The sequence below is a fragment of the Heloderma suspectum genome, chromosome 3 (genome assembly GCF_057233095.1).
Source record: "Heloderma suspectum isolate Gila_16-S chromosome 3, 16-S_ref, whole genome shotgun sequence".
Taxonomy (NCBI): domain Eukaryota; kingdom Metazoa; phylum Chordata; class Lepidosauria; order Squamata; family Helodermatidae; genus Heloderma; species Heloderma suspectum.
This window is the reverse complement of record NC_139460.1, coordinates 200,959,821-200,986,559: the sequence shown is the minus strand read 5'-3', so window position 1 is coordinate 200,986,559 and position 26,739 is coordinate 200,959,821. Positions and strand designations below refer to the sequence as shown.

The 26,739-nt window shown below is 44.2% G+C and overlaps 1 protein-coding gene across 1 annotated transcript in view; it reads right to left on the bottom strand.

The window, feature by feature from the left end:
• CHAT (choline O-acetyltransferase) overlaps nucleotides 1-23,785 on the bottom strand; it is a 57,230-nt gene extending 33,445 nt beyond the window's left edge. Inside the window, exons 1-7 of the mRNA XM_084841874.1 lie at nucleotides 23,723-23,785; nucleotides 21,375-21,566; nucleotides 19,271-19,389; nucleotides 12,600-12,653; nucleotides 10,374-10,554; nucleotides 8,212-8,389; nucleotides 2,025-2,194 (exon numbers count right to left, since the gene is read on the bottom strand). Of these exons, the coding sequence (XP_084698000.1) occupies nucleotides 2,025-2,194; nucleotides 8,212-8,389; nucleotides 10,374-10,554; nucleotides 12,600-12,653; nucleotides 19,271-19,389; nucleotides 21,375-21,566; nucleotides 23,723-23,785 (957 nt within the window). The remainder of the gene's footprint in view (nucleotides 1-2,024; nucleotides 2,195-8,211; nucleotides 8,390-10,373; nucleotides 10,555-12,599; nucleotides 12,654-19,270; nucleotides 19,390-21,374; nucleotides 21,567-23,722) is intronic.
• Nucleotides 23,786-26,739: the final 2,954 nt, after the last annotated feature.

Sequence of the window (26,739 nt, the reverse complement as noted above, 5' to 3'; positions counted from 1 at the left end):
GTTACATGCTTTTCTGTGTAGTTAGCAGCAGTTGTGTAGTAGAGCCTAAAGATGTGAAGACCAGGAAAAATACAGAAAAAATTGCCTTTTTCTGTTTTTTTCTGAGGTCCCCCCCACCCCCAATTGGAAAAATTGAACAGCTTTGGATTATGAAATATATTCTTTTAGAATAAGACAAAGTATTTATATATTATTACACAGCCTTTACTCCCCTCAAAATGATTTCTAAAAATTATGTAATAAGAACACTTTTATGGAAAAGCTAGAGATGTAAAATGTCTGGAAATAATGAAGCCATGGGGAAAAATATTGTTTTAATCCTCTCTGTAAGATTCCCAGTATCGTTAGTTCTTTCATTCCTTATTAAAATTATTGACTTAAAGTATATTTTATTGATAGACATTTATGCTCATTTCCAAACATGTGAGTAGAGTCATCACCATCGTGCATTCTTGACAATAGATAGCATTCTTGACAGCTTGTGTTTTATTCTATAGTGTCCTGTGTTTCTGATGCCGGGGCAGTCATTTAATGTAGTTCTAATCTATTCAGACAATAATTACACATCTACTGAGTTAACTTAATGAGCCAACTCATATATAAAATAACTTTAGGAACAGAAAGCCTGTTTTATGTTCCTAAAGCAGCCCTCCCTAAACTGGTGCCCTCTGGATGTTTTGGACTACAGTGCCCGACATTCCTTACCGTTGGCCATGCTTCCTGAGGCTGATGGGAGCTGAAGTCCAAAATATTTGGAGGGCACCAGGTTGGGGAAGGCTGTCTTAAAGCAACAAAGTGACTTTAGACCTGTAAAGGGCACTTAAAAAAAAAGTATTGCCTATTTTTCAATTTTTCCAAAATTTCCATTTTTCCGGACCCCCCCTAGAAAAAAACTTTTTTTCCATGGCCTCAAAAGTTTTTGAAAATTGTACATCTCTAGTGGTGCCAGGGTTTGCAGGGCAACACCCCAGCACCTTTTGATTAGGAGGGACACTAATATCATCTGCCATCCCCCAGAATTCCCTGTTCCTCTGAGCTTAGCTGCAATCCTCACAGTAGCTGGTGGGGAGGGGGAATGAATCTTCCCAGCAATAATATATTGTTCCCTGTTATAATGAAAAATATTGTGGGCGGGGGCTTGGTCTTGAATGGGCAATTAAAACCCACTATCTTTACAAAAGCTCTGCCCCTGGTGGAGGTGAAAACTGCTAGAACCGCATTTTGCACTCTCTTTTGGGGCAGTTGCCATGATGAGCACCTGCACTTCAAAACTTAGCTCTGCACCACAGGTAAGCAGGAAAAAGGAGTACCAACTGTGGAGGAGGGGAAAGTATCTTTAATTTCTCAACACTTTTCAAACACCAGTCTGTCCTCAAGGGAGAATTTTATTCACAAATTATTAAGGCAGTTGAATTGACTGTGCGTTAGTGATTACCTTTGTTTGAGTGGTTATAATACTGCCTGAACAGGGTAAGAGACTGAGGCTGCAATCTCCTTTTCCAGGACTAGGCCCCACTGAACACAGTAGTGCTTACTTCTGGCTGAACATGCACAGGATTGTGGTGTAAGAAATGCATCCAAGACAAAAAGATGTCCTCTTATTGAATGGATAAGCCAGATCCAACAGCCTTACAGTGCTCACATTGCAGAGGGACAAAGGGCGCTGCCCGGTGACTGTTTTCAGAAAGTTAGAGGAGGGCCACGATTTGCTAGAATTGAAGGGGGAGTTAGGCTGGGGGTTGTGAATTTAATTAAGACTGCCACCACTCCCCCCCCCCCCCAATTCTATTACTGCTGCCTTGCTTATTTCTGAAGCAATTTTTCCTTTGAGGAGTACTGGTGTGCAAAATGCAAAATATCCGTATCTATTTTGTCTATGCAGCTGGTACGATTGCTAACTGCTTTTTCCTGTATTATTCCACAGCTGCTGGATTCGTTTTATTGCTGCTGAGCATGTAGTTAGTCCTCGGCGCTGTTTGTCTTTGCATCACAAGAACCCCTGTGCAGTAATGGTGACTTCTTACCTGCATGGGCTTATCGTACCAGCGATTGGCACCATTTTTATTGTAGCCGCCTCCATGTAGAAGTTGCAAAGCCATGTTGGTATCGTTGAGTTCCTCCCCACTTGGACTATCAAGACATACTAAGCATAGGCTTCGTTCAATCATATCAAGCGAGTCTCGGTTTGTAGAATCTGTGGGATAAAACAGTTAGTTTGGTACAATGAATGGGTCTTCCCTCCAGGATAATATACTGTTACGCCCTCGCACCCCAGTTCTTTAACCAGTGAGAACTCCAGGGTGAGACAATTACCCAGGGTTTTGTTTCCATGTGTGAAGGTAGGCCTGACTAGGCCTTGAAAGTAGTTTGGTTCAGGCAAGGTGCCTGATGGGACTGAGTGTGTGTGTGTGTGTGACCATGAGAAGGTAGTATAACTTGCTCAGTTCTTATGGTGTTTTTGTGATACATGGTTTACGTACATGTACAGAGGTTCAGCATAAATGGAGGGTCAGAGTATTAACATCCCATAGGATATTTCTTTCCCCATTAGGTTTCTGGCGTGGGGTGGGGGTATCAGCTCCATAGCATTTTTGCAGACAGCAACTCAGCTCTCTGTGTGTCTTTTTCAGTCTTCCCTCCAAAATTGCTGGCTTGTCCTTTTCTGTCTTGTTTACACTTGAGCCCCCCTTCTCTTGGTCTAGTAGGAGGGATTACAGATGAGCCATCTTGACCCATCATCCATAGCTTCTTGGGCCATCTTAGCTCCTATTGAGACACATCACCTGGGGTGGGGGGATCTCCACGGTGACAGGTTTAGTTCGCTCTCCACTTTGCTGTGGTTTTTACTGGAGTCGAATCTGCTCCATCTGGGGACACACAGGGCTTGAAAGCCTGGATTATCCCAAAGCTAGTCTTGGCACGTCACACGGCATTTTACCATGTATTGTTTGGGTGGCTACTGGGTGGAGTCTCACCCACATCAGCACTTAGAGACCCTGTTCCCTCCCTCCCACTCCCACTCTCACCTTGTTCTGCCCTTTCTGCTTTCTCAGGCCAGTGTGTGTTAGCACCTGTTTCCCCAATCTATGCCCGATTCTCCCCATTTTTTAAAATTACTGCCCCTCCAAAACCGCAGTAGTGCAATAGCAGGTATGGGCACTCCTGTACAAATGTGCTGTTCGCAATAACCCTATTTCACAAAAGTGCTATGGGGGCATAGCTACTCCTGCTCAAATGCGCTATTTCGCGATAGTGCTGGAGTACTATAGGGCAAGGGTCCCCAACCCCTAGGCCGTGGACCGGGACCGGTCCGTTGCCTGTCAGCAACCGGGCCACAGCGGTGTGCGAAACCTGCTCACCTTGGGTCCACGGGGGGGGGGAGGGCGATCTGTCCCCCCCCCCGGAATCCTCGCTGGCACCGGCTGGCTCCACTCTGCGGTGAGTCCGCAGAGCTGCCGGCTGGCTCCGGCTGCTGGCAGACTTCCGGCCACTGGGATGCAAATGGCGTCCGCTATGCGGACGCCATTTGCGTCCCTGTTCTACAAGTAATAGGCTACATAAATCTTTCCGTAGCCGATTACTGCAAAGAATAGGGACACATGCAGACGCCATTTGCGTCCCAGCGGCCAGAAGTCTGCCAGCGGAAAAAAAAACACCCCGGTCCGTAGAAAAATTGGACCAGTCCCTGGTGCCAAAAAGGTTGGGGACCACTGCTATAGGGAGTATAGCTGTTCACATGTGCTATTTTGCAATAGTGCTATAGGTGGTATAGCTACTCCTGTTCAAATGTGCTATTTCACGATAGTGCTATAGGGGGTAGAAGTATTGCTACACAAATGCACTATTACACTATAGTGCAATAGGGGTATCTTCTAAATTTGCAGTTGTGGGTTCCCCAGTAACTACCTTGGGAACCACAATCTCCCCCGAATGGCGGAAACATTAGGGAAACACAGGCGGGGAAAACATTGGGGAAACATCCCTTGACCAGGGTCAGTGAGGTCATGGCCAGGTGAAAGACACACCCCTTGGCAGGGCTAACATGCTGGAGTAAACGTGGAGGGTTGGTGCACACCGCAGCAAAAGTGCAGACAAGCCAAATTAAGGAAAACAATTGGACTAAAAGTAGTCTCAGAAAAAACATTTTTTCCGGCACAAAACTCTGGGATGGCTGTGGGATGGTCATGACATCATGTGCCCCAAACAACCTCCAAATGCAGCAAACCTGCAGTAAATCACTGCTGTAGACACCCCCCTGAATGTTACCAGCTATCAACAATCTTTTGTCAGGTCTTAAGAGGCATCTTAAGAGTCAAGAATCAGAGAGCTGGAAAGGTCTTGATTTGTCTGGTCCTAAAATTCCTCCCTCCCCCCCTGACTCTCTTGGCAGCTATTGGCCTGATTTTTGCTGTGCTGCAGTGTGATGGTCAGACAGAATTACTGCTGCTCATCAGCCTAACTGAGAAGAGTCAGGTGATCTGGGGAGCCAATGGGAGCCTGCCTGGACCTATATAAACTGTTGCTTCACATTTGGTTCCTTATTCTGAGCAGCTCGACAAAGAGTAGCCATCAGACCCCTGGGCCTCGATTCCTGTGGACTGTCACCTTTATGAACCCAACCATCTGCTTGATGATGTGGCTACTGGTGGTCCCTCTGATGTCTATTTTCTGCTTCAGATCCTGACTGACCTGGCCTGCATTTTTGCCATGGGCCCTTCCAATCAACTGCTTGCAGGTCTGACCTTACTGGCCCCTAGTTTATATCATTTTTCACACTTGCTGTTTTCAGCGGACATGCTTGGTGCTGACTTGTCTGCTGAGGAACCTGCCACATCTGCCTTGGAATGCCTTTGCGTGGTGGATCATTCTGGTCATATGGGGGGTGGCATTCCAGAGTGCACACTCAGTTCACGTAGGGTGTTAACTGAGCCTGAACATCTTTCCAACCTCGTGCAACAAAAAGGTACCACAGTATGTGTGTGTGTGTGTGTGTGTGTGTGTGCATTTTTAGAGCACTGAAATCTGTAACACCAGTCTTTAGATCAGTAATGGGTTGCTAACCCTTTATTCCTGGAAGCGGTAGAACAGCCTTCCCCAACCTGGTGCCTTCCAAATGTATTAGACTGGAACTCCCATGATTCCCAGGCAACAGAACATGGTGAAATGAACTTTGTTGATTATTCTCATGCTTGATCAGCAATTTAACTAGCTCTTTTGGCTAACGCATCGTTCATTAGAGGAATGTGGAGAACCTTGCTTTTGTGTTCTGATCAACGGGTAAGCTGCAATGACAGGGTGTGGAGAATTGCAAGTCAGTTAGGTGTAAGATTGCAAATTATACATATGCTCTCCACTTAGGTGCATAATCCTTTAAGCAGGGGTGGGCACACCTGCTTGGGTGAGGGCTTGTGATAAACTGTTTGGGGGGTTTCAAGTCTTAAGAACATAAGAACAGCCTTGCTGGATCAGACCAAGGGTCCATCTAGTCCAGCATTCTGTTCAGACAGTGGCCAACCAGCTGTTGACAGGAAATGTACAAGCAGGGCATGAGTGCAACAGCACCCTCCTGCCCATGTTCCCCAGCAACTGGTATACATAGGCATACTGCCTCTGATACTAAATGGATTGAAGTCTAAATGGATTTACCCAATACTGCTTGGTTACTGTCCATTTCTGTTATGTTTAATTCTTATTTCTTTTATGCTGCATAGACATTCAGTATGGCTTAGGTGTTGACTTGGTCCACAGTGAACACAATTACTGAATGTTAACATGTATAATGGGCAAATTTTCAATTTGCTGGACACAAACTAAGGCCAGACCCAGAGGTAGGAAGGTGGGAGAATTTTGTTTGGCCTGCATTTTGAAGGAACTTATTATTTCAGGCCACGGTGGCTTAATGGTTAAGATGCTGAACTGCAGACCGGAAGGTCGGCAGGACAGCCGTTCGAGACCCGAGTGCTGCGTGACGGAGTGAGCTCCCGTCTTCAGTCCCAGCTTCTGCCAACCTAGCGGTTCGAAAGCAAGAAATTGCAAGTAGATAAATAGGTACCGCTTCGGCGGGAAAGGTAACAGCGTTCCATGCACCTGGGTGTTCAGTCATGCCGGCCACATGACCACGGAAGTGTCTTCGGACAACGCTGGCTCTTCAGCTTAGAAATGGAGATGAGCACCACACCCTAGAGTCGGACCTGACTGGTTGGGGACACCTTTACCTTTATTTAATTCACACTTCCCGGACTAATGTGCAGATCGGAACACAGTTATCCTTGAAATTGTGTAGTTTGCCATATTTTATGATGCAGCTTTTGACTGAAATGTTGCATACAAAAATGTCCACATTAAGGAAAGTTGCATACAAAATGTGTCGTTTGGGGGAAATTGCTGACAAAAATGAATGTGATTTGTTATGTGTGTGTTTTGTGTAAATAAAATTGCAGACTGGTGCAGAAATAGGATGAAATGGACTTACAATTGAATACATATGGACTTGACATGAACTGGAAATAGGCTGATTTGTCCTTCCCTCTGTGAAAGTAAAGCTGTTTCTGAGCTTTACCACTTCAGACTCCAGGAAGAGGTTTACATGATTAAATGCTCTTCCATACCAAGAATAAAAATACTCAATTTCTTTTTAAAGCTAGCATGTCAAGGGAAAGGCTAGACTAGAATCTTCTTCCTTAGCATCTAGGCTTGTATCTACAGAATCTCAATAGAGAAGGATTCAATTATGTAAGCCCCTCCCCCCTTGCTGGCTGCCCCACAAATTAAAGTAGCAGTACAGTCCAGAAACAATTTTGCCACCTTATTTGCAGTTTGTGAGAAGTAGGCCTATTTCTCATCCAGAGTCTTTTGTCTGACTGGAGACCACACCTAGCATCGGGTTGGCATGGGTGGGCAGGTGCCGAGGGCCCAGAGGCTTGGAAGGGCCCATCCCTGCCCCAGCTGCCATCATCTTCCTTGCTCACCTGTACAGCCTCATTAGCAAAAAGAAGAGCCATGGCCAAGCCTGCAGGCAGGCCCCACGGTGCCCCATTTTAAAAGAACATAAACTCTTACATTTTGAGTAGCATTGATCTAAAGCAATTGGACTCTACGTTGGGGGGGCACAGCCAATGATGGCACAGAGTGGTCTTTTAGTCACTCCTGTGTCCTCATTGGCTAAGTCTCCCACAAAGGCAGTGTCTGATTGGTTTCTATTGCTGCTAAACAAAATTTGCCTCCAGGGCTGGCCAGAGGAGGAGGAGCTGCTGCTGCTACCACCCATCCACTGCCACCACCCACCCATCACCACTCCCCACCACCACACCAGCTAAAAAACCTGGGTGGGTGAGTGGGTTGTGGCAGCAGGCAGGCGAGGGGCTGCTCCAGTGATGGTGGTGGTTGGGGGCAGTGTAGGGTTGATGAGGGGCTGTGGCAGGTGGGTAGTTTGGGGAGGTGGCAATGGTGAGTGGGTGGGTGGGTGGGGGCAGTGCAAGGTGGCTGAAGGGCTGTGGCAGGTGGGGAGTTGGGGGAGGTGGTGGTGGTTGGGCAGGTGGGTGAGAGGCTGCAGCAGATGGGCAGGTTGGTGGGCAGTAAGGGTCAGGCAAAGGGGGGGTCTTTGGCAGCACTATGCAAGGGCTGACTGGACTCTGGTGCTGTCCCTGCTGGAGACTGCCCTTTATACAAAATGAAGATGTTATGAAACCTTAAATTTGTATGTTTTCATCATATGCTTAATGCTTTGAATATTTCTGTTGTGATCTGGATTTTATGGCTGTTGTAACAGTTCGATCAACAAATTAAATAGGATGGATTGCCTTTAGAACTGCAATTCAAAGGTAGGCTGGCCATGTGTCCTCTTTTTCAGAGGACTATCCTCTATTTGAAGGCATCTTCTATTTAAAAAGCTGTCATGTTCACTTCCAGTTTAAAGCTAAAGAACCCTAAGAACTGTTGCCCATCGACAGTTAGCACCTGGTCAGAGTCTTCCACGCTATGGTGGGATGTACTTTATTTCTATTTAAATTATAATAGTTATTTCTAAATTTGGATCTATGCATATAAATTAGCACATGCAAATTTTATGCAAGTCACTGTACTATTTTCTGGAGAGTCATTCCCTCATGGCAATTCATAAGTGGTCATCCTATTCAAAGCATCTTTCTGAGGTATGAATGGTTGCAAAGATGGGGAAAGAAGATGGAGTACATTTGGTTTGTTCTTGCTAACCTTTGACAAGGATTGTCCTGGCTTCGGCCCACTCTGTCCTTCCATCAGATGTCAGTAGACCAATGGGAGGCAGTCTCTCTTCTTCATTCTCTGACATTTTGACTATCTTACATAACTGGGTAAAAAGATCCCCCTCGCTGAGACGGCGGAAATTAATGACAACATCCAAAACAAAAAACTGCGGAAAAAAGCAACAGCAGTTTAAAGAAAGGTCATAAGCAACAGCTGGATCACACTAAACCTTCTAATAAACATTATCTTATTTAATTTAGAATGTCTCTTAGAGTCAGTTTATATATTTAGAAGCAGGATCCAGTGACAAAGCCTTTTCTGGACTATACTACTATAGACAATGAGGGCAGGCTGTATTCCCCTCCCTCCACACGCCAAAAAAATGACATCCTGTGCATAGGAACACTGTATGTTAAGGAGACAGGCTGCACGGGGAGTGTGTTGTTGTTTGTGTTTAGACAGGAGAGCAGTCAAACATAAGATCCCTCACCTAGAGCCTGAAGTGGTAGAGTCCAGGAAAAGCTTTACCACTTTATGAGTCCCTTCATATGTTACATTTTTCTCATCTGTGGTTCTCCCCTGCAGTCCCTCACACTTAGGCCATTCCCTCACTCCAGATGGGTTTCTTTCCAGTCTCCAGGCTACCTCAGGAGGAGAAAACCAGGTGAGTTGGCACCAGGTGAGTCCTCCCAAGGGAGGGCATTTCATATGCAGCCCCCAAACTGAAAAGGCCCCCTTTTTTCTTCTCATAGCCTTGCAAAATCTGAGAAGGTGGGAGGCCTTAGAGGGCCCCTAACGATGATCATAAATTGTGGGAGGCTGATGTAGGAGAAGATGATTCTTTAGATACCCAGGTCCCAAGCCACTTAGGGTGTTAAAGGTGCTGACAAACAGACTGGCAGCCAATGTAGCTGTTTAAGAACTGAGAAGGTATGTTTCTATAGCTGTTCCCAGTTAACAAGTGAGCAGCTAGCTGAACTTCTTCCCTCAGAGTAGCTGTACGCTTCTTTATGTAGCATTTGTGTTCATAACAGCTACAGTTCTTTGACACTGGTGTTTCTCCGCAGGAAATATGAATGACAGACACACACAACAAATACCTAAAGTGTATATGACAAGACGTGCATCCTTCAGCGTTTGTGCACATGTGTCAGGGATCCATGGCCCCATCAGTGCTCCTAGGCACATGTTGTGGAAGTTCGAGGATGTGCATCTGTTTTTACTTTACATCAAGGAAAAGTGTGGCCCACCAGATATTGTTGGACTGAAACTCCCATCATCCCTCACCATTGGTTATGCTGGCTACGGCTGATGAGAGTTGTAGTCCAACATCATCTGAAGGGCCATACATTCTCCACCTCTGCTTTGTATGTTGCAATGGGAAACATCAGTGTGGCAGAGGCAAACAAAATTGCCACATCCACACAGTGTGGAGCCACTCTCAGTCCCTGAACGTAAGCAGGACTAAGTAGGTGACCTGGTGCCGTCCAGATGTTTTGGACTACAACTCCCATGATCCTTTACCATTGGCTATGCTGACTGTGACTTATGTCAGTTGTAGTTCAAAACATCTGGAGGGCACCAGGTTGACTACCCTACACTAAGCCACTGCAAAGAAATTGTCATTGGGTGTATCTCCACAACATGTTGCCTCACTAGAGTTGGGGAACATCCGTCGTATACCATTTTCGTTTACAAAAGAGTGGTCATCTGTAAGCAACAAACAATGATTAAGCAGTAAACAAACTGGACAGCTGGTGTGTTCTAGCGGTTGGAGGCTCAGACTAGGACTGGGACCCAGGTACGAGTCCCCACCTAGCCATGAAACTTCTGAGGTGAGACTGGGCCAGTCACTACTACTAGTTTATTAATTTTTTTTTTAAAAAAGTGGTTCTAATCCACATGAGCAATTGGGAAGCACACCCACGGAACCATCCCTGTTACATTATTGCTTGTTTGTTTAGTTAAAACATTTATATTCCTCCCTTTATCATTAAGATCTCAGTGTCAGTTAAGAAACCATTTTTCCTCCTCCCCAACCCTTGCTCCCTTGCAGGGACCTCAGTTACATTACTTGCGTGGTCGATTCAGTGGCAAAATGAATCAGGCTCAGATTTTGAAAGGGTTGTGCGAGACGGATGTTCACACACCTGATTGTTACAAGCAACGATAACATGTTCTGGTTCGGGCATGATATTGCTTTTCTGGGCCACGAGGGTATCTTTGGTATGTCCTGGAAGACGATAGGAAGAAAAGAGTCCATAGTATTGCTTCATACAGAGAGGATGACCAGACAGCTGTCCACGAGCAAAATCAACAGGTACAGCATGGCTGGAGGGACAGAGCAAGAGGAGGGAAAAAAAGAGAGAAAAAGGTAGACAGAAGGAAAAAGAAATCTAATCTGTTCTTTGTTCTGTTTACAATTAGATTAGATACATAACACAGCTAGAATCATACAAAAATAAGATTACAGTAAAGGAAAATAGATGGATCCCCATACCAAAGCTGAAATTCATGATTCTTGCCATGCCTATAAACTTAGTAGGCAACAGTATTTGCATTCAGTGGATGAGTACTGAAAACGCAAATAGTAATGCATGTAAAACAAGGACAAAAGCATGCATTCCTTTTCCACTGCCTTCGGTTAATACACTTTACTGGAACTTCTAATCACGTAGCTGAAATAGGAATGTTTTGTCATGCACTGTACAGGTCATAGTCCCTGATGGAGTCAGGGCCCCTTATGGGGAGAAAGGGAAGGTCTGAGTTTTTGTAGAGTTGGGCTGAAGTACTTATTTTACTAAGTGGGCAGGAAAAGCCTGTTTAGCTCCCTAAAGTTTGGGAGATGTGTGAGATACTAGAAAAAAATTAGCATACTACTGTATTATCTTGTGTGTGTGTTTTTAAATGGTCAGAATGGTCCACATCTGTAACTGTTTGCAACCAATATTTTTGTTTTTTAAGAGATGATTTGAGAATATTATCAACAAAAAGGGATTTGAGAATGTTATCAACAAACTGCCTCTCTGGTAGAGATGTGAAAGTCTGGAAAAAACTGGAAAATATTGGGGGGAAATCCTATTTTTTTCCAGGGATTTTTTTTCCTCCTTGGAAAAAAAAACAGGAAAAACAACTGCACCCCATTATTCTGTCCCCCCAGTCTTCACATTTCTACTTTCTGGTAGCTTCATTTTGTTCTTGTGTATATAATTTGCCATCTAAAAGGAAGTTTTGCATTCCCTTTTATAATTTAAGAGGTAGGAAAATAATATTTTTTAAAATTCTGTAAATTGGACAAGCAGACTAGGCTGTAAGGGTTTATTTATTTTAAGTGGATTATTTTGTTGGTGATAAAAGGAGGAAGGGTGAGGACCACCTATCTAGTCAGCTGGGAAAAAAATGATCTCTCATCAATGCAGATGTATGTAACTGTTTCTTAAGGAATGTCCTGGAATGACTTGAGTTGCAAAAAGTTCTCAAAAATAACAATGTGTTGGCTGTAGAACATACATGGTCAAGCCAGTGATCCAGGCTGATGAAGATTAATCGGATGGATCTGAAGCAACCATGTTAGACATGTGTATCATTGCGCAGAAGGTGCAACTGTGTGGCGCAGTACTTTTGCCTGGGGTATTGGGAAAGGCATATCACATGCAAGAGGGTCCAAGTTGGGCTGGAAGTGTTGCTGAGGGTAACAAACTTTGAAGTGCCCCAAATGGATGATAGATATTGTTCTGACACACTCTGGACTTCAACTGAAATGAAAACTCACCAAAGCCACTATGCTTGGCCCATTTATTCATTTATTTATGATGCAGATTTATACTCTTCCCTTCAAACACATTGACATTAAGAAAATATTAATTTATGCTTAACTTGACAGAGGCCCAGTTCTGTTAGGGCCATGCCTATATTACAATGTCTGTCACTTTATTTGTCATGGCTCCCACTCCAAGGAACTCTGGAAACTGATGGTAAATTTCTAAAAACAAAGGTGCCACCACACTGTGGTTGCTGAGAAGTTCAGAACTGCACCGCTGAGAAGCACAGAGCTGCTCCTGCCTTTGCACTTTCCCTATATTCTAGGGCTGAGCCCTGGAGCTGAAAACAGATTCCAGAGCTGAGAGCAGTCCATAGCTTATCGTGCTAAGCCTTAGAGAGCCTGACTTCAAGTTACTCCCTAGTTAGGGCTTTCAACACAATTCCCAGATGATGACAAACTAGTTTTGAAAACTGGCTTGCTCTGGTAGTGTAAATGTTACTTAAACTGCTGTCTGAAGCAAGGTGACCCTGGACCTCTACAAATGCTCCCACTTGCATCTCTTTAAGCTCCTAACAAAAACACTGATTCTGTTCACAAGAACCAAATCACTTACGTGTCCAGCAGAGCTTTATAATCAAGAGCTCCAGAAATGAGATTGGCAGCAAACCTGTAAGGGAAAGATAGAAGTAGCATGAATTATACTTGGGGGGGGGGGGCGGTTAAACTCTGTACGTTGATGTACATATATATCATAATCAAGTTAGGGCTGTTGGGGTGGACCTGTACCTCACTAACTACTATGTGATCACTTGGTAAGGTGCCCATCTCTCTGTCTGTATATATATGTGTGTGCGTTCGTGTGTATAACATTTTTTAATCCCATTATTCCTCCAAAGGGCTTAGGATCGTGTACATGGTTCTCCCTCATTTTATTCTCACCACAACCTTGTGAAATAGGTTAGGCTGAAAGATAGCAACTGGCCCCAAATCTCCCAGTGATCCTGATGGCTGAGTGGGGGGATTCAAACCCAGGGCTCCTTCAGTTGAAGTCCGACACTTTAACCACCACACCTTTGTTTGTTTATGTATTTATGTATTAAATTTTTATTAGGGCTGTGCAGGGACCCCCTGATCCAACTTGGAAGCTGCTTCGTGGCTTCAGAGGCAGGCCTGATTCAGCTTGGGCTGATTTGGGCCCTCCCCCCAACCCAACTCGGCCCCGAACCCGAGGCAGGATTTGGATGGCTGAACCCCACTTTGGGTCTCCCCCGATGCCCCTGTGCAAGCCCACAGCTCCTTACCTTGCTGCCCTCCTCCTCCTCCTTCATCGCTGCCACCTTCTCTTCCGTCGCCTCCTTCTAAGTTGCTGCTGCTGCCTCCTCCTCCTCTGCTGCCACTGCCTCCATGGCTGCCTTCTCCTTGCTGCTGCCGCCGCCTTCTCCTCCTCCACCGTCATTGTCACTGCCACCAGCTCCTGAGGCCTGGCCGCGCACCAGTTCTTATTGCAGCAAGTCGCCATTTTTAAAATGGCAACTTCCAGGAACTTCCAGGAGGTTGCCATTTTAAAAATGGCGACTCCCTGCAATAAGAGCTGGCGCATGTCCAGTCCTCAGGAGCTGGCGGTGGCAATGATGGAGGAGGGGGCGGAGGAGGAGAAGGCGGTGACAGCAGAGCCAACGGCGGTGGTGACGGTGATGATGGCGGTGGAGTTGGTGGCTCAGGTGAGGACCTGGAAGTGCCAGTGTGGCTGGGCTGGGGGTACCAAAGCTCCGAAGCTCACTGAGCACTTGGGAGAGCCCCTGACCCATTCTGGGTCGCTTCATGCCCCCTCCGCTTCACCTCGGAAGGGGTTCAAAGCGACCTGAAGCAGCCACTTTGACTTGGGCTTTGGGCCTCAGGCCGAAGCGGTGCACAGCCCTAATTTCTATACCATGCAATAGCCAAAGCTCTGAGGTGGTTCACAAAAATTAAAAGCCCCAAATAAAACATGATAAAACACAATATAAAACCTTTAAGGCACAATCCTATGCATGTTTAGAAAGAAAAGGTCCTACAACTCCCAGCATACCCCAGGCAGCATAGCTGGCTGAGGCATGCTGGAAGTTATAGGCCTTTTTTCTTTCTAAACATACATAGGATTGCACCCACCCTTAGAAATTTAAAACAGAATAAAAAAACCTCTGACTTCAGGGGTGGACAACCTTTTCAGCCCCAAGGGCCACATATGATACTGACTTGAGGGTCAGGGCCACATGCATGTTTGCGCACATACATAATACACACACACATCCCAATGATCTAGACGCGTATTTCCTCACTGCTAGCAGCGGCAGGGAAAGAGTGGTCTGAATGAAGATATCTGGGAAGGAAGTAGTACAGGTGTGTGTGTGTGTGGGGGGGGGGTCTGGGCACCCTTGGGGTGGCTAAAGTAAAGGCCTTGGGCCACATGCAGCTGCTAGAACACAGGTTGTGCACCACTCACTTACTTGATGGACTACTTGCACCCCTTTGAGCCTGCCTGAGTCTTCAGATCAGCCATTGAGGCCCTATTTGCAGTCCTGCCAGTAGGTATGATTAGCTTGGCGAGGAAATGAGACAGGGCCTTTTTGGTGGTGGCCTCCCATTTCTGGAACACCCTCCTTAAAGATATACATTTGGCCCCCAGATGTTTTGGCCTACAACTCCCATCAGTCCTTGCCAGTATAGGTAGTGGTGAGGGCTCATGGAAGTTGTAGGCCAAAACATCTGGAGGTCCACAAGTTTCCTACCCCTGCTCTAAAGTAAGTGCAGAAGGCCCTGATCTGGATCATGAACACTGTGTGTGGGGAGGTGAAGTTTAAACCTTCCTCCACCAGTTACTTATTTCCCAAAACTTACCTCCTCGCCACAGGGGTTAAAAAAAGAAAAGAAAAAAGGTGCTCCACTGGCAGCAGCTCACATATGAAGCATTCCTTGCTTTATATGTACATTGGGAAGACATGTGAAAAGAAATACATTTGCCCCTGTCACTTCTACTTTGGCCTTAAGAAGCAGGCCTCTGAAGTGCTTTTTAATTGAAATCAATATCCTGACAACCTTTTGCCTAGGAGCTGGACAGCAACTCCCTCATTTTCCTCTTACTGCACAGTTCTCCCTGTTTCTAAACAGGGCTCTTGTATGACTGCCCCCCACCCCCACCCCTGCATTGGAGAGATGCAAAACGTAGTTTACTAGCAAGCAATTGTCACAATGAAGCCATTCAGTTAATGAGAGGAAGTATGTTGTCATGTAGGGTATGCTCCTGTTATTCTTTAAGTTTCTGTATGCTATCTCTGCAAAAGAGAATTACACTGATTCTAGCTTTTAAAACATTTTAAAATATCATTTGTACTTAGCCTTTTCTACTTAGTTTTATTTCAGTAACAGTAAGGTAGTCAGAGGGTGCTAATGGTAAGGAAAACGGATTGTTGGCTACGGTCTTGCTCACAGAAAGCCCCTTGACACACCTGTACAGGTATGCACAGAATTGTAACCCTCAAGTCTGAAAAACAAACAATCCAGGCACACTGCAGAAGAACCTGCAGAAGGGGGTTGGACTCAATGGCCTTGTAGGCCCCTTCCAACCCTACTCTTCTATGAACCTAAGAATGTAGCTCTGTTTAGAACATAGTTATTTGGAATTCTTTCACAGTATTAACACAATATTCAATAAACAAAACACTTCCAGTTTAACATGAAATTGAAGCCCGTGTTAAGGGCTTTTCATGTTCATTCAGGCTCCCAAATGCCAGGAAGTTACAGTGTTAAGGACCATATCTTTAACAGATGCATTATTTAGGCAATATGCATATGGTATGGTATCCTATGCTATGGTTAGTTCCAGCTTCTCCACTACTTTGGAGCCAGACAGCTGTCAGTGGCTGAGTGGTGGACCTAAGTCCCAGATTTGTCTGTTTGCTGGAATAAACACATGGCAACGAAGATGATCAGGGGACTGGAAACAAAGCCCTATGAGGAGAGACTAAAAGAACTGGGCATGTTTAACCTTGAGAAGAGAAGACTGAGGGGAGATATGATAGTGCTCTTCAAGTACTTGAAAGGTTGTCACAGAGAGGAAGGCCAGCATCTCTTCTCGATCATCCCAGAGTGCAGGACACGGAATAATGGGCTCAAGTTACAGGAAACTAGATTCTGGCTGAACATCAGGAAAAACTTCCTGACTGTTAGAGCAATACAACAATGGAACCAACTACCTAGGGAGGTGGTGGGCTCTCCCACACTGGAGGCATTCAAGATGAAGCTCGACAGCCATCTGTCAGGGATGCTTTGACTTAGATTCCTGCATTGAGCAGGGGGATGGACTCGATGGTCCCTTCCAACCCTAGTATTCTATGAGTCTGTGCATTAGAAGCTGCCATTCCATGTTACAAGTACCCAACTGGCAACCAATGTCATCCACACAGAATGATAGTTGAATGGGACCTTGAAGTTTATCTAGTTGAACCCTGTGGGGTAGGGAAGGTCTAGGAGCTGGAAATTGGCCCCCAGATGACCTGAAGCTGCCCACCTATGGCTTAGGGTATAGTGATTAATAGGCCAACACCTCACCACAAGCAAAGTTATTCTGGCTACGACGGTAGATATTCTGGTATAAATTCTATAGGATCGGGCGTTTAAATCAGTGGCACATCCAGTCTGTTTAGGCCAGGCGGGGGGAACTCTGTTTGGGTTGGGTGCCTAATAAATCCACCACCACTGAGCCCTCTGCAGGCCAGATGGTGAGCCGGGCCACATCCCCTGACATTAGCTCCTCAGCTTTGCTGCATGTGGGCTTTTCCCAGCCAGGGAAAGCTTGCACACCGTGAAGCCACCCCAACTGAGGCCCCTTCACTTGTCCAGCACCTTCCCCCATTGGGAAGGATGCAGGGTCAGCGAGGCACTTTGTACATAGCTCGCCCTCCCATTTGGGAAGGCAAACAGCATGCTAAGTGGAATCTCTGCTGTTGTCTCAGATTGGTGATTGGAGATAACAGCAGGGACTCCTCTCCTTGTTAGCCTTCAGAGGGAGGGATGGGGCCTTGCCTGAGGCTCCTTGTGCCAGATGGGCCAGCCTGGTGCGCCAAATTTGGCCCAAGGGCTGGAGGTCCCCCAACCCTGGTTTAGGACTGGGCCTGTAGTTCTGTTAAAATGTGTAACTGCATAAAATGTGTAACCATTTATGATAAATGATCTGCCCACCTCCCCTAGCCCTGCAAGCCAGTTCCACTTTTTAGCACTGAAACAGGCATTGTCTACATGGGGTTTTGAAATCAGGACAACTTCCCTGCATGTCTGTATTTTCTTGTCCCCTACCACTTACCCCTTCAGTTTTGCTGAGTCTCTAAGCTAAGGATGGGGGCATTTACCTTTGCGACACAAACGTCTCATATTAGTTCTGGTAGCATATCAGGCTTTGCTACAGTTCAGCAAGTTATAGCAAAGCAGAAACTGTTCTCTGGGCACCATCTCTCTAAAGATTATTTGTTTGGCGAAAGGATATCATAAGCAGCAGAAGCTGTTTCACATACAGTCTATCTTCATTTTATGTCTTTATAAGAGTGCAAACGCACTGAATATATTTTCCTTGAAGTGCATGAATGCTGACCTCTGCTTTCCACATGATAAAATACAGAATCTTCCTCTTATAGCCAATCCACACACTTTGGTCATAACAACCCAGTTAGGTTGAAGTACTTGCCTTACTACAGATTTTAAATTTTGTTTTATTTATAAAAGTGTGTTACAATATTGTAATATTAAAGCTCTCCAAAACAAAACAAATGACCACCAGTAGCACATCCAGTTTATAAATGTATAGATTTGAAAATTTAAAAAATATATAGATTTAAATCTCTCTCTCTCTCGATACATACATACATACAAATTTTAAAATGTGAAACGTTTTGGTATAAAACACCAGTTTCAGTCACAAATAAGAGTATGTTTTAATACCACTTATAAGCTGAGCCAGAATACTAAAGGGAAAAAGTTCAAAAAATACCCTGATATTCCACAAATTGCCACTGGTAATAAATGAACACAGTTCATTTTGAAAGAAAAATATGTTCTGCCTTTGCATGTCTAGACCAGAAAGCTCTGCTTAAAACTGGGGTCCCCAATACGGTGCCCATAGGCACTACTGTGCCCACAGACATCTCCCTTGGTGCCCACCAGGTTCTCATGATTTTTTATTTTAAAAATGGTTTAACTGGGAGGCTGGCGTGCAACAAAGGATGCACTGGCCTCAAGAGCCATCTTTATTTGCAAGAATGTCTCTGGGCCCCATGTGATCCCTAGAGGCATTCTTAGAAAATCAAAATGGAAGGCGTCTGCAGCTCAGCACATCCTTTTGAAATGTGCCCAGCCACATGGAAAGAAAGAAAAGGAAGGCTGGGATGTGGTAGGGAGCATCCTGGGGCTAGAGATGGCAGGGAGTAAGGGGTGTGTTTTGACTGTGCAGTGTGTGTTTTGTCTGTTTTGGGATGTGGTTGGCCTGAGGCTGTGTGCATGGGTTTGCCTGGTGTGTGTGTGTTTCCTCTGAGCATCATCAATGTGCCTCCTGTGAAACATGTATTTTGTTGTGCGTCATGAGGGAAAATATGTGATTTGGCATTTGGGGCTCAGACTCCCACCTTTGCCTTGTAGCCTTTTATTCAGTTTCTTGGCCAATTTACGTGTCTCTGACCTCATCCGTTTGCCTTCTGTGACATGGGTGTTCAAGCAGGAAACTAGGTAGTTTTTTGTTCTGGAGCTCAGACCACTCCTTGGCCTTGAAGTTGGGCAAATTACATTTCTTTTCACCTCACCAGTTTGCCTGTGGGAAATGGGTGTTTTCTGACTGGCCATGCCCACTATTAGCAGCCATTGTGTGAGAGCACCCACAACACACTCTCAAAATTCCAAATCTGCCCATCAGCTCAAAAATGCTGGGGACTCCTGGTTTAACTATTTCAGCTACATTCCAAGATTTTCATAATAATTCCAGTGTTGTTGGCATTTGATGATTCTCCCATTTGCTTAAGCTATTTCTGACCTATTTCTGACCTATTTCTGACATTAATCCATGCACTATGAATGATAATCAGACAGAATTAAATAGTCCAGGTAGCCTAAGAGAATAACTTGCATTACTCAAAATGTGTGGAATGTTCAGTTTCACTTTCAATATTTGTTCTGCCTCCGAGGAATTCCATTTGACTTTTATTACTACTCGGCCGCAATAAAATATGACGGATTGTTCTTCAGTGCAATCCGCAGAAACTTTACCTCAGTTGGTCATTCGCATCTTGGAACTGTTGGCAAGCAAAGATAATTGCTGGGCTGGAATTGACTGGAAGAGCCAATCGGTTGTTGAGGTACATGTCATCTAGCCAGTAGTTTAAAACCTACCAAAAAAAGAGAAAGAGTTTATACATGACTACATAGCCAAACAATATAAGATACTTCTGTGCGTATTTGTGTACTCCCCCCCCCCCCGCTGAATTTTAGGCATCTGCTGAAATATAATTTCTTTGAGACTTCTTTTTTCATTACTGTAAGAACAGATGCTGAAAACAAAACTCTTCCCTCATATTCCCTAAAGCAGTCTTCCCCAACCTGGTGCCCTCCATGCGGACTGGGGATGATGGATACACATCTGGAGGCCACCAAGTTGGGGAAGTCTGCCCTAGAATCTTAAGAGCAAAAGCCCAGTTCTGAATTAGAATTCCTCTGGCTTGTATCATCCATTGGTTTTAATTTTAACAGCCAGAGCCTTTTTAAAGGTGGAGAAGAAAAAGTGTTCCTGCTAATATTGTGCATTATTATGTATCCTGCTTCCCTCCTTCAGCGAGACTTTTATTTACTTATTTATATCCTTTAAAATCTGCTCTCCTTTTGCAAGAAGCTTTCAATTTTTAAGAGTGAAAGGCCCATGTGTTAGAAAACCAAATTTTATAACTGTATTCATTTGCATTGGTTGCAAAACCAGGGGACCCTACATTCCATTTTATTTTAAATAAATAAACTTCTCATCGATCTTCACTGACATGGTTACATTTGGCAAAAAAGATATTGCTGCTATTGCTATGGCATTGATTAGCTGTTATTCTTGTAATTACATGTATTGGTTAATGGAATTAACTTTGAAATGGATGGCCATTTTTAATCTGCTTAGACTGAACTGATTTCTTCCGCCACATAATTCTCTTTACAAAGATCCTGGATGTCCTGATTCATGAAACATCCTTAATGCAGAATTAGTATGGCAGGGATCGCTTAACTTGAATCCAGGTCTGGATTAATCATTTTGCTATGTACACTATAGAACAGGGCTCCAGCCAACATGGGGTTCCTAATTTAATGTAATAATCTGAGAGTGTCTCTGTGTGATTAGTGACATTTCCTGCCTTCTGTGCTGGGTTTAGTACAAGGGTTTTGTTTGGTACAAGGGTTTTGCTTGGCCTGGGTTTTAAAGCAAACCAACCTGATTCACACCTCTTAAACTAATTTGTGGATTAGAACACATCCTTCAGATTTTACACCTCTCTGGATTTTGTGATGCAGTTGTCAAGTCAAAAAAAGTACCAAGATGTGTATAAAAATGTGTATTTTAGGAAAATAGACTTAGAGATGTGAACTGAGAATAAATAAATTTGAGAGAAAATACATTCAAAAATACATATCTAAATACAAAGTTTTGTGTGATTTATTTATTTATTCAGCCATCTTGCCTCTGGACTATCTGCCCACACATCTGCCTGGCTCTCATCCTCCCTGAGATGATCCTAGAGATCCTTCCTAGTCAGCATGTAATGACAACCCAGAGTATGGGTGAGTTTGAATTGTTGTTGAATCGTAGTTTGTCTTTATATGCGAACCCTGCACTATAGTTTAACTATGTGTTGTTATCCATGAACAACCCAGGAAGAGAACCCATGGTTTGTTGTTGGGTTGTGAACTCTGGGGTGTTTGTGGTTAACAACCCATAGTTAAACTACAGTGCAGGGTTCCCACTTAATGTCAACCCACAGTTCAGCAACAACAACCCATTATTCAATGGGTACCTATACTCAACCCATACTCTGGGTTGCTGTTACATGTGAATCAAGCCTCTGTCTTTTCACCACTAACAATGGGTGGTAAAATTTATGGCACTATATGTCCCTAGGCTTAGTATGATCCCCCCTACTAATCTTTCATTTCCTTTACAAAAGTAGCAATATGTTTCAACATTTCCTCTGTAACTAGAATGTTTCTAAACATTCCATGACATCAGAGCAGCCAATCCCAGAGCGGGGTGGTGGTGGTGGTGGTAGAAGGAGAAGGGTTTGTTCTTAGCCTATTTTACATATTATAAAAGGTATTTGGAACTAAGTAACAGTGGGCTTACCCAGTTCTCAAGTTTTCCCCGTCTTTCAAGAAGCTTTTGCTGAAGGAACTCTCCTGGGCCTCCTGCTGTTCCAAACTTTTCCACTATGACCTGTGTCTTCTTATACTGTTCTTCCGACACCAAATGTTTCATGCACTGAAGGTACATGTGCAATGTCTGTTGCAGTGGTGGGACTGGAAGCTTGGGTATTATCTAATTAAAATGATATCAGGTGATCAGTGATTGGGCACTGTTTTAATATTTTGTTACAACTATATGTTCAGCATGAATCTTGATGTTCTAAGGTAACTGCACCAGATCTATCAGATTCCATATGGGCAGGATGGCTGTCTCTGAAATAGTTGCACAGAAGGGAGAATCGGTCAATGTACCTTCTCTTGTGATGGTTGTGCAGTGAGTGAAGCTATGAGCAGGCCAGGGCGTGAGTCAAATTCTCCCCCTTATGCAAGTATCAAAGACTTGGGTATCCTATCCCATGTGAAATTTGGGAAACCTATCTGGTGTGCCTTTGGCTTCTACTCAAAATTGCTCAATGTTGCATTTATAACCATTGGAATCCCAGAATCAATACAATACTGAGTGGATTATGCCCTCAAAGACTGCTACAGTTTTTCAAGCTGTGTGCGTCAATAACATAGTACAGAAAACTGCAGAGATCTTTAAAGGACCAAGAGACATTTTGATTAGGGCTGCAAGCTGCATTTGGTTTACTTGACAGATTAATCAACTAGCACTTTAGTTGGTTAACAGGCAATGCCAGTTAGTGAAGCGGTGTGCTAAGGGTCCAATTATTGCTTTAAAAACTCATTTCAGGTTCTGGGGTGTTATTTTAATGACTGGAAAACAACATTTTGGAGAGATGGATTTTCCTTCTAACAATGAGTGGTAGGATTTGCTTAATGGATTGTGAATCAGGGATGGGGAACCTCAAGCCTGGGGGCCAAATCAGGTCCTCTGAGGTTCCCCAGATAGCCATGCCTCTTCCCCGGGCCCATCCTTCCTCCCCAACCACTGACCATTTGGTGGTTTCCTGGCTTTTGTGCAGTTTTTTCCCATTCTAAAAGGTTGAAATGCTAAGCTGCTAAGGCTTTGTTGCTGGCAGTAAGAACTTTAGCTTACAATATGCTGGTATTTTAATTTTATTTATTTCATTTTATACTGCCCAATAGCCAAAGCTCTCTGGATGGTTCACAAAATTAAAACCACAAAAATACAACAGAAATACAATATAAAATATAATAGATTAAAACTACAGAATAAAAATAAAACCAGAGTAAAACCTAGCAGCAGTGCAGATATTTAAAATGCAACAGTAGATTTAAGACATCAGAGCTAAAAAAAACTGGTATGCTAAAATGCTAAAAATGCCTGGGAAAATAGAAAGGTCTTCATCTGGCACTGAAAAGAGTACAGTGTCAGCACCTGGCGAACCTCTTTAGGGAGTTTGTTCCACAACCAGGGTGCCACAGCAGAAAATGCCCTTTTCCTGGTAGCCACTTGCCTTACCTCTTTAGGCAGGGGCTGCTGGAGAAGGCCCCTGAAGATGATCTTAGGGTCTGGACAGGCACATTTGGGAGGAGAGGATCCTTCAGGTAACATGGCCCCAAGCTGTTTAGGGCTTTGAATGTTAATACCAGCACTTTGAATTGGGCCTGGAAAGGGACTGGCAGCCAGTGCAGCTGGGGAAGTACTGGCATAACATGATCTCATTGGCCGGTCCCCATTAACAGTCTTGCTGCCCTGTTTTGGGCAAGCTGAAGTTTCTGGTCCATTTTCAAATCCGCTTCACCTTTAGCCCTGACCACCACTGGAATGCAGCCTTTGAGAGCTTCTCTGAAATGGAATTTGGCCCTTGGGTTTCCCACCCCTGTTGTAAATCATTTCATGCAAAAAGGCACTGCTACATTTTAAAACTTATTTAAAATGTAGTTGGTTAATTGTTTGTGGCTGCAGTCCTAAACTGCACACCTCCACACTTACTCTGGAGTAAAACCCATTTAAGTCAGTGGGACTTACCTCTGAGTAAACATGCTCAGGATTGTATGTTTACTTGTATTTTATGCACGATTGCATAAAATACAGATAATGTCTTAGTTAAGCATTCTTCATTGACAGCTTATGCTTTAATACATTCCATATTGTGTCCCAGTCTCCCCTGCTCCCTCATGTGACATGTTGTACTGTTTAAATGCAAACTTATGTATCTTTCCAGGTTTGGAATGGCTATGAAGAGTGACACATCTACTACCAGGAATACCTGCTGCCCCTGCAAACCCCCCCTCCCCCATAGCAATTGCCCTTTATTCAACATCCCATTCTGATGTTATTTTCCAGAAACAGTAATTCACCATTTCATCTTGGCTGCAAGTGTCTTTCTCTTTCTTCTCTGTGGCTTTCTTTAGGATTGGCATCTTTGTGTCACTTTTGGTCCTTTTGAAGGAGAGCAAAAATTGAAAACACTTGCAGGTGATTGCAGAATCATACACCTTAGGTCGAGAAATGAAAATAATTAGAGAAAAAACAGAAATAAACCCATCTGTTGAACAGTGGCTTTGGAAAGTCTGGCACATTGTGTTCATGTGGACACTCACTGCAATTACATATTTGGATGTGGGGGAAAATGGCATTGATGGGAAAATGGCAGCAAAGTGTAGCTTTTGGGAATAAGAACATTTTTCTACATGGGATACACACACACACACACACACACACTTAATATAAGTTTGGAGACTACTGCATATGGCTTTTCTTCTTTTCTATTTTTTCTCTTCTGAGATTTATGTATGTTTATGTGCTGAGCTCTTTGAGGGGATGGTTAGTATTATTTTACTAATTAGTTTTATTGTGATAACATTATAATAATGAAAAATATATGTGTGATTATTAGTTTTAACACATGGCTACACTGATAATGTGTCCCATGCAAACACTGAAGCTGTAAGGCCTTTCTAGATGACATCAACTCCCCACTTAATTTTTTTTGTTAGTACTATACTTCATGCTATGGATACTCAATCTTCAGAAATCTTTCCACACTTTATTCAACAACCATTATTGTGGGTATACATCTGCTCAAGATGTGGAAACAGATATTCCAAGGTGAAAGGTTAATGCATCAAGTAACAGCTTCCCTCCATTCTCTGCATTGTTGTTGCCAAATATCCATTCTCCTTTATGCTAACATAAATTCCCAGAATGCTCAGAGTGAGCTTGAGTTTTATGTCCCACTCCCTGGAAGTTGTGCAGCATAGCAGTGGAATTCTTTTAACCAAACTTGCCCTGAATCAGTCTAGCTGTACTTAACTAATTCCTCCATTTGCTATCTGACGTAACTAACGTTTCTCCACATTACTTATTATAAATTCCTCATTGCTTCCCATACCTTGTTTGCCTGTCTTACATAAACTGAAGGCTCTCTGGACAGGAATTGGATCATTTCTAAATTCTATACAGCACCTGGCACATGGCTGGAACTCCATAAATCTCTCTAATAATGTTCCAGTTATCCACATTCTGCACACTTCTCCCTTCTGATCCATTTCACTGGAGTGGGAAGTTAAAAACTATGCCAGAAATGTACATACCAAATTTCATACCTCAATGATCAAGAGAGAGAACATATTATATACCCTGTTTTACTGTGTTTTTATGTTGTTAATTATTTGTTTTTATGTTGTGCTTTTAATCTGTATTTTATTATTGTTAAGCACTTTGAACACCATTTTTGGAAGAAAGATATAAAATAACAAATAAAAATGTTTTACACCTTTCCCAACACTTCCCAAATAGTGAGTGTGTGTATAAGGTGGGGTGGGTAGTCCTGGGATTCGATCTTGAGAGTCAGAGTATTTTCAGTCCAGTATTCTGATATTTAAGGCAGATATTGTATTGCAAAATACTTTACTAGATTTCATCCTCATATCTCAATATGACAAACAACAAAGGAGATATGTACAGCCAGCATCAGGGGTCAGCATGGTTGGGCTCATTCCAAAGCCCCCATCCCTGTAGGGACCCCACTGCTGTCCCTCAGAATTTCCTCCCCTTCCCTTCCAAGTGGTCCTTGTTGCTGCTGTCGGTTCACTTGACCTCTCCAAACATACAAGCATTGATGAGAGTGAGGAGATGGAGAAGCATCCTCAATTTTCCTTGATCTCTTCCTCTGGGAGGTTGTGTGGACTAGGCAGCAGTGACAGTGGTGAGGAGGGGAGCCCACTCGCAGAAGGGTCCTATGGGGGGCCTTTGCCTCCCCTCCCTGCAACACTCCCCCTCCCCAGAGAATGTCAAACAAGCAAGTGGGTGAGTTACGCCGAAGTCCTTTACTAATGAAGACAAGAGTTATCGATGATAGTGTAATTGCTACACCTTACACCAGGGCTGGGCAGACTTTAGGCCAGGGAAGGCAACGTGGTGCTCATGCTGGCACCCACCAGTGGAGGCTGGTTTCAGTGGGGCTGTGAATCCATTCTGGTTTTCAGTCAGAACCAGCCAGAACTCTAAAGGTGCTAAGCCCTATCCTCAAAATAGTTCCAGCACCTTGTATAGCTCCTTTAGAGTTCTGGCTGCTATATTGCCCAACCATAATTGGAACCACCAGCCCCCACTTGCACCCACCCAGGTGCCCTACTCCTCCCAATTTTTTTTAATTAACCCATTTTCTTACCAGAGGGATCACTTCAAAGCAAAGTGAGAGCCTCCAAGTGCTGCCATCTTAATTTCCCATAGGCCAAATGTGGGGCTTGAGAAATGAAGGTGGCAGGTGGCTGCAGGCCAGTGCTTTCCTCTGCAGCCTCCCAGCCAAGAAAAGGAAGAGACTCCCCTGAGAGTGAGAGAGAGAAAATGAGATGGGGGGGAATTAGTTCACTGGCAGAAGGATGGGGCAGTGGAGAGAGACCTTGCCATCAGGTTTCTGTTGGCACTGAAAACTGGGTTCAGAGGAGTTGTTTAATGTGTTGGGGCTCAAGACACCCATCTCTGCCTTGTACTCATTCTTTTGGGCAAGTCCCTTGTCCTTTTGGATTAGCCACGCCTCCCATGGTAGCCATTTTGTGGTTGTGCCCACAGCCGTTTCTCAAATTGCCAAATGTGCCCATGGGCCCAAAAAGGTTTCCTACCTTGACTTGGGCTTACTAGACCTACTTTGTTTTTCACTAGAACCCCAAGGTCCATCCAGTGAAGCCAGGTGCAAAATGGTGGCTCCAGAAAAAGGCAGACGTAGGATTGCAGAACAAGATTCTGCATTGAGCAGGGGGTTGGACTCGATGGCCTTGTAGGCCCCTTCCAACCCTACTATTCTATGATTCTAAGATGCCCCTGAACACATGCGCAGCCCGCAAATTTGTTTTCAGAACCAGAACTGGAGCTT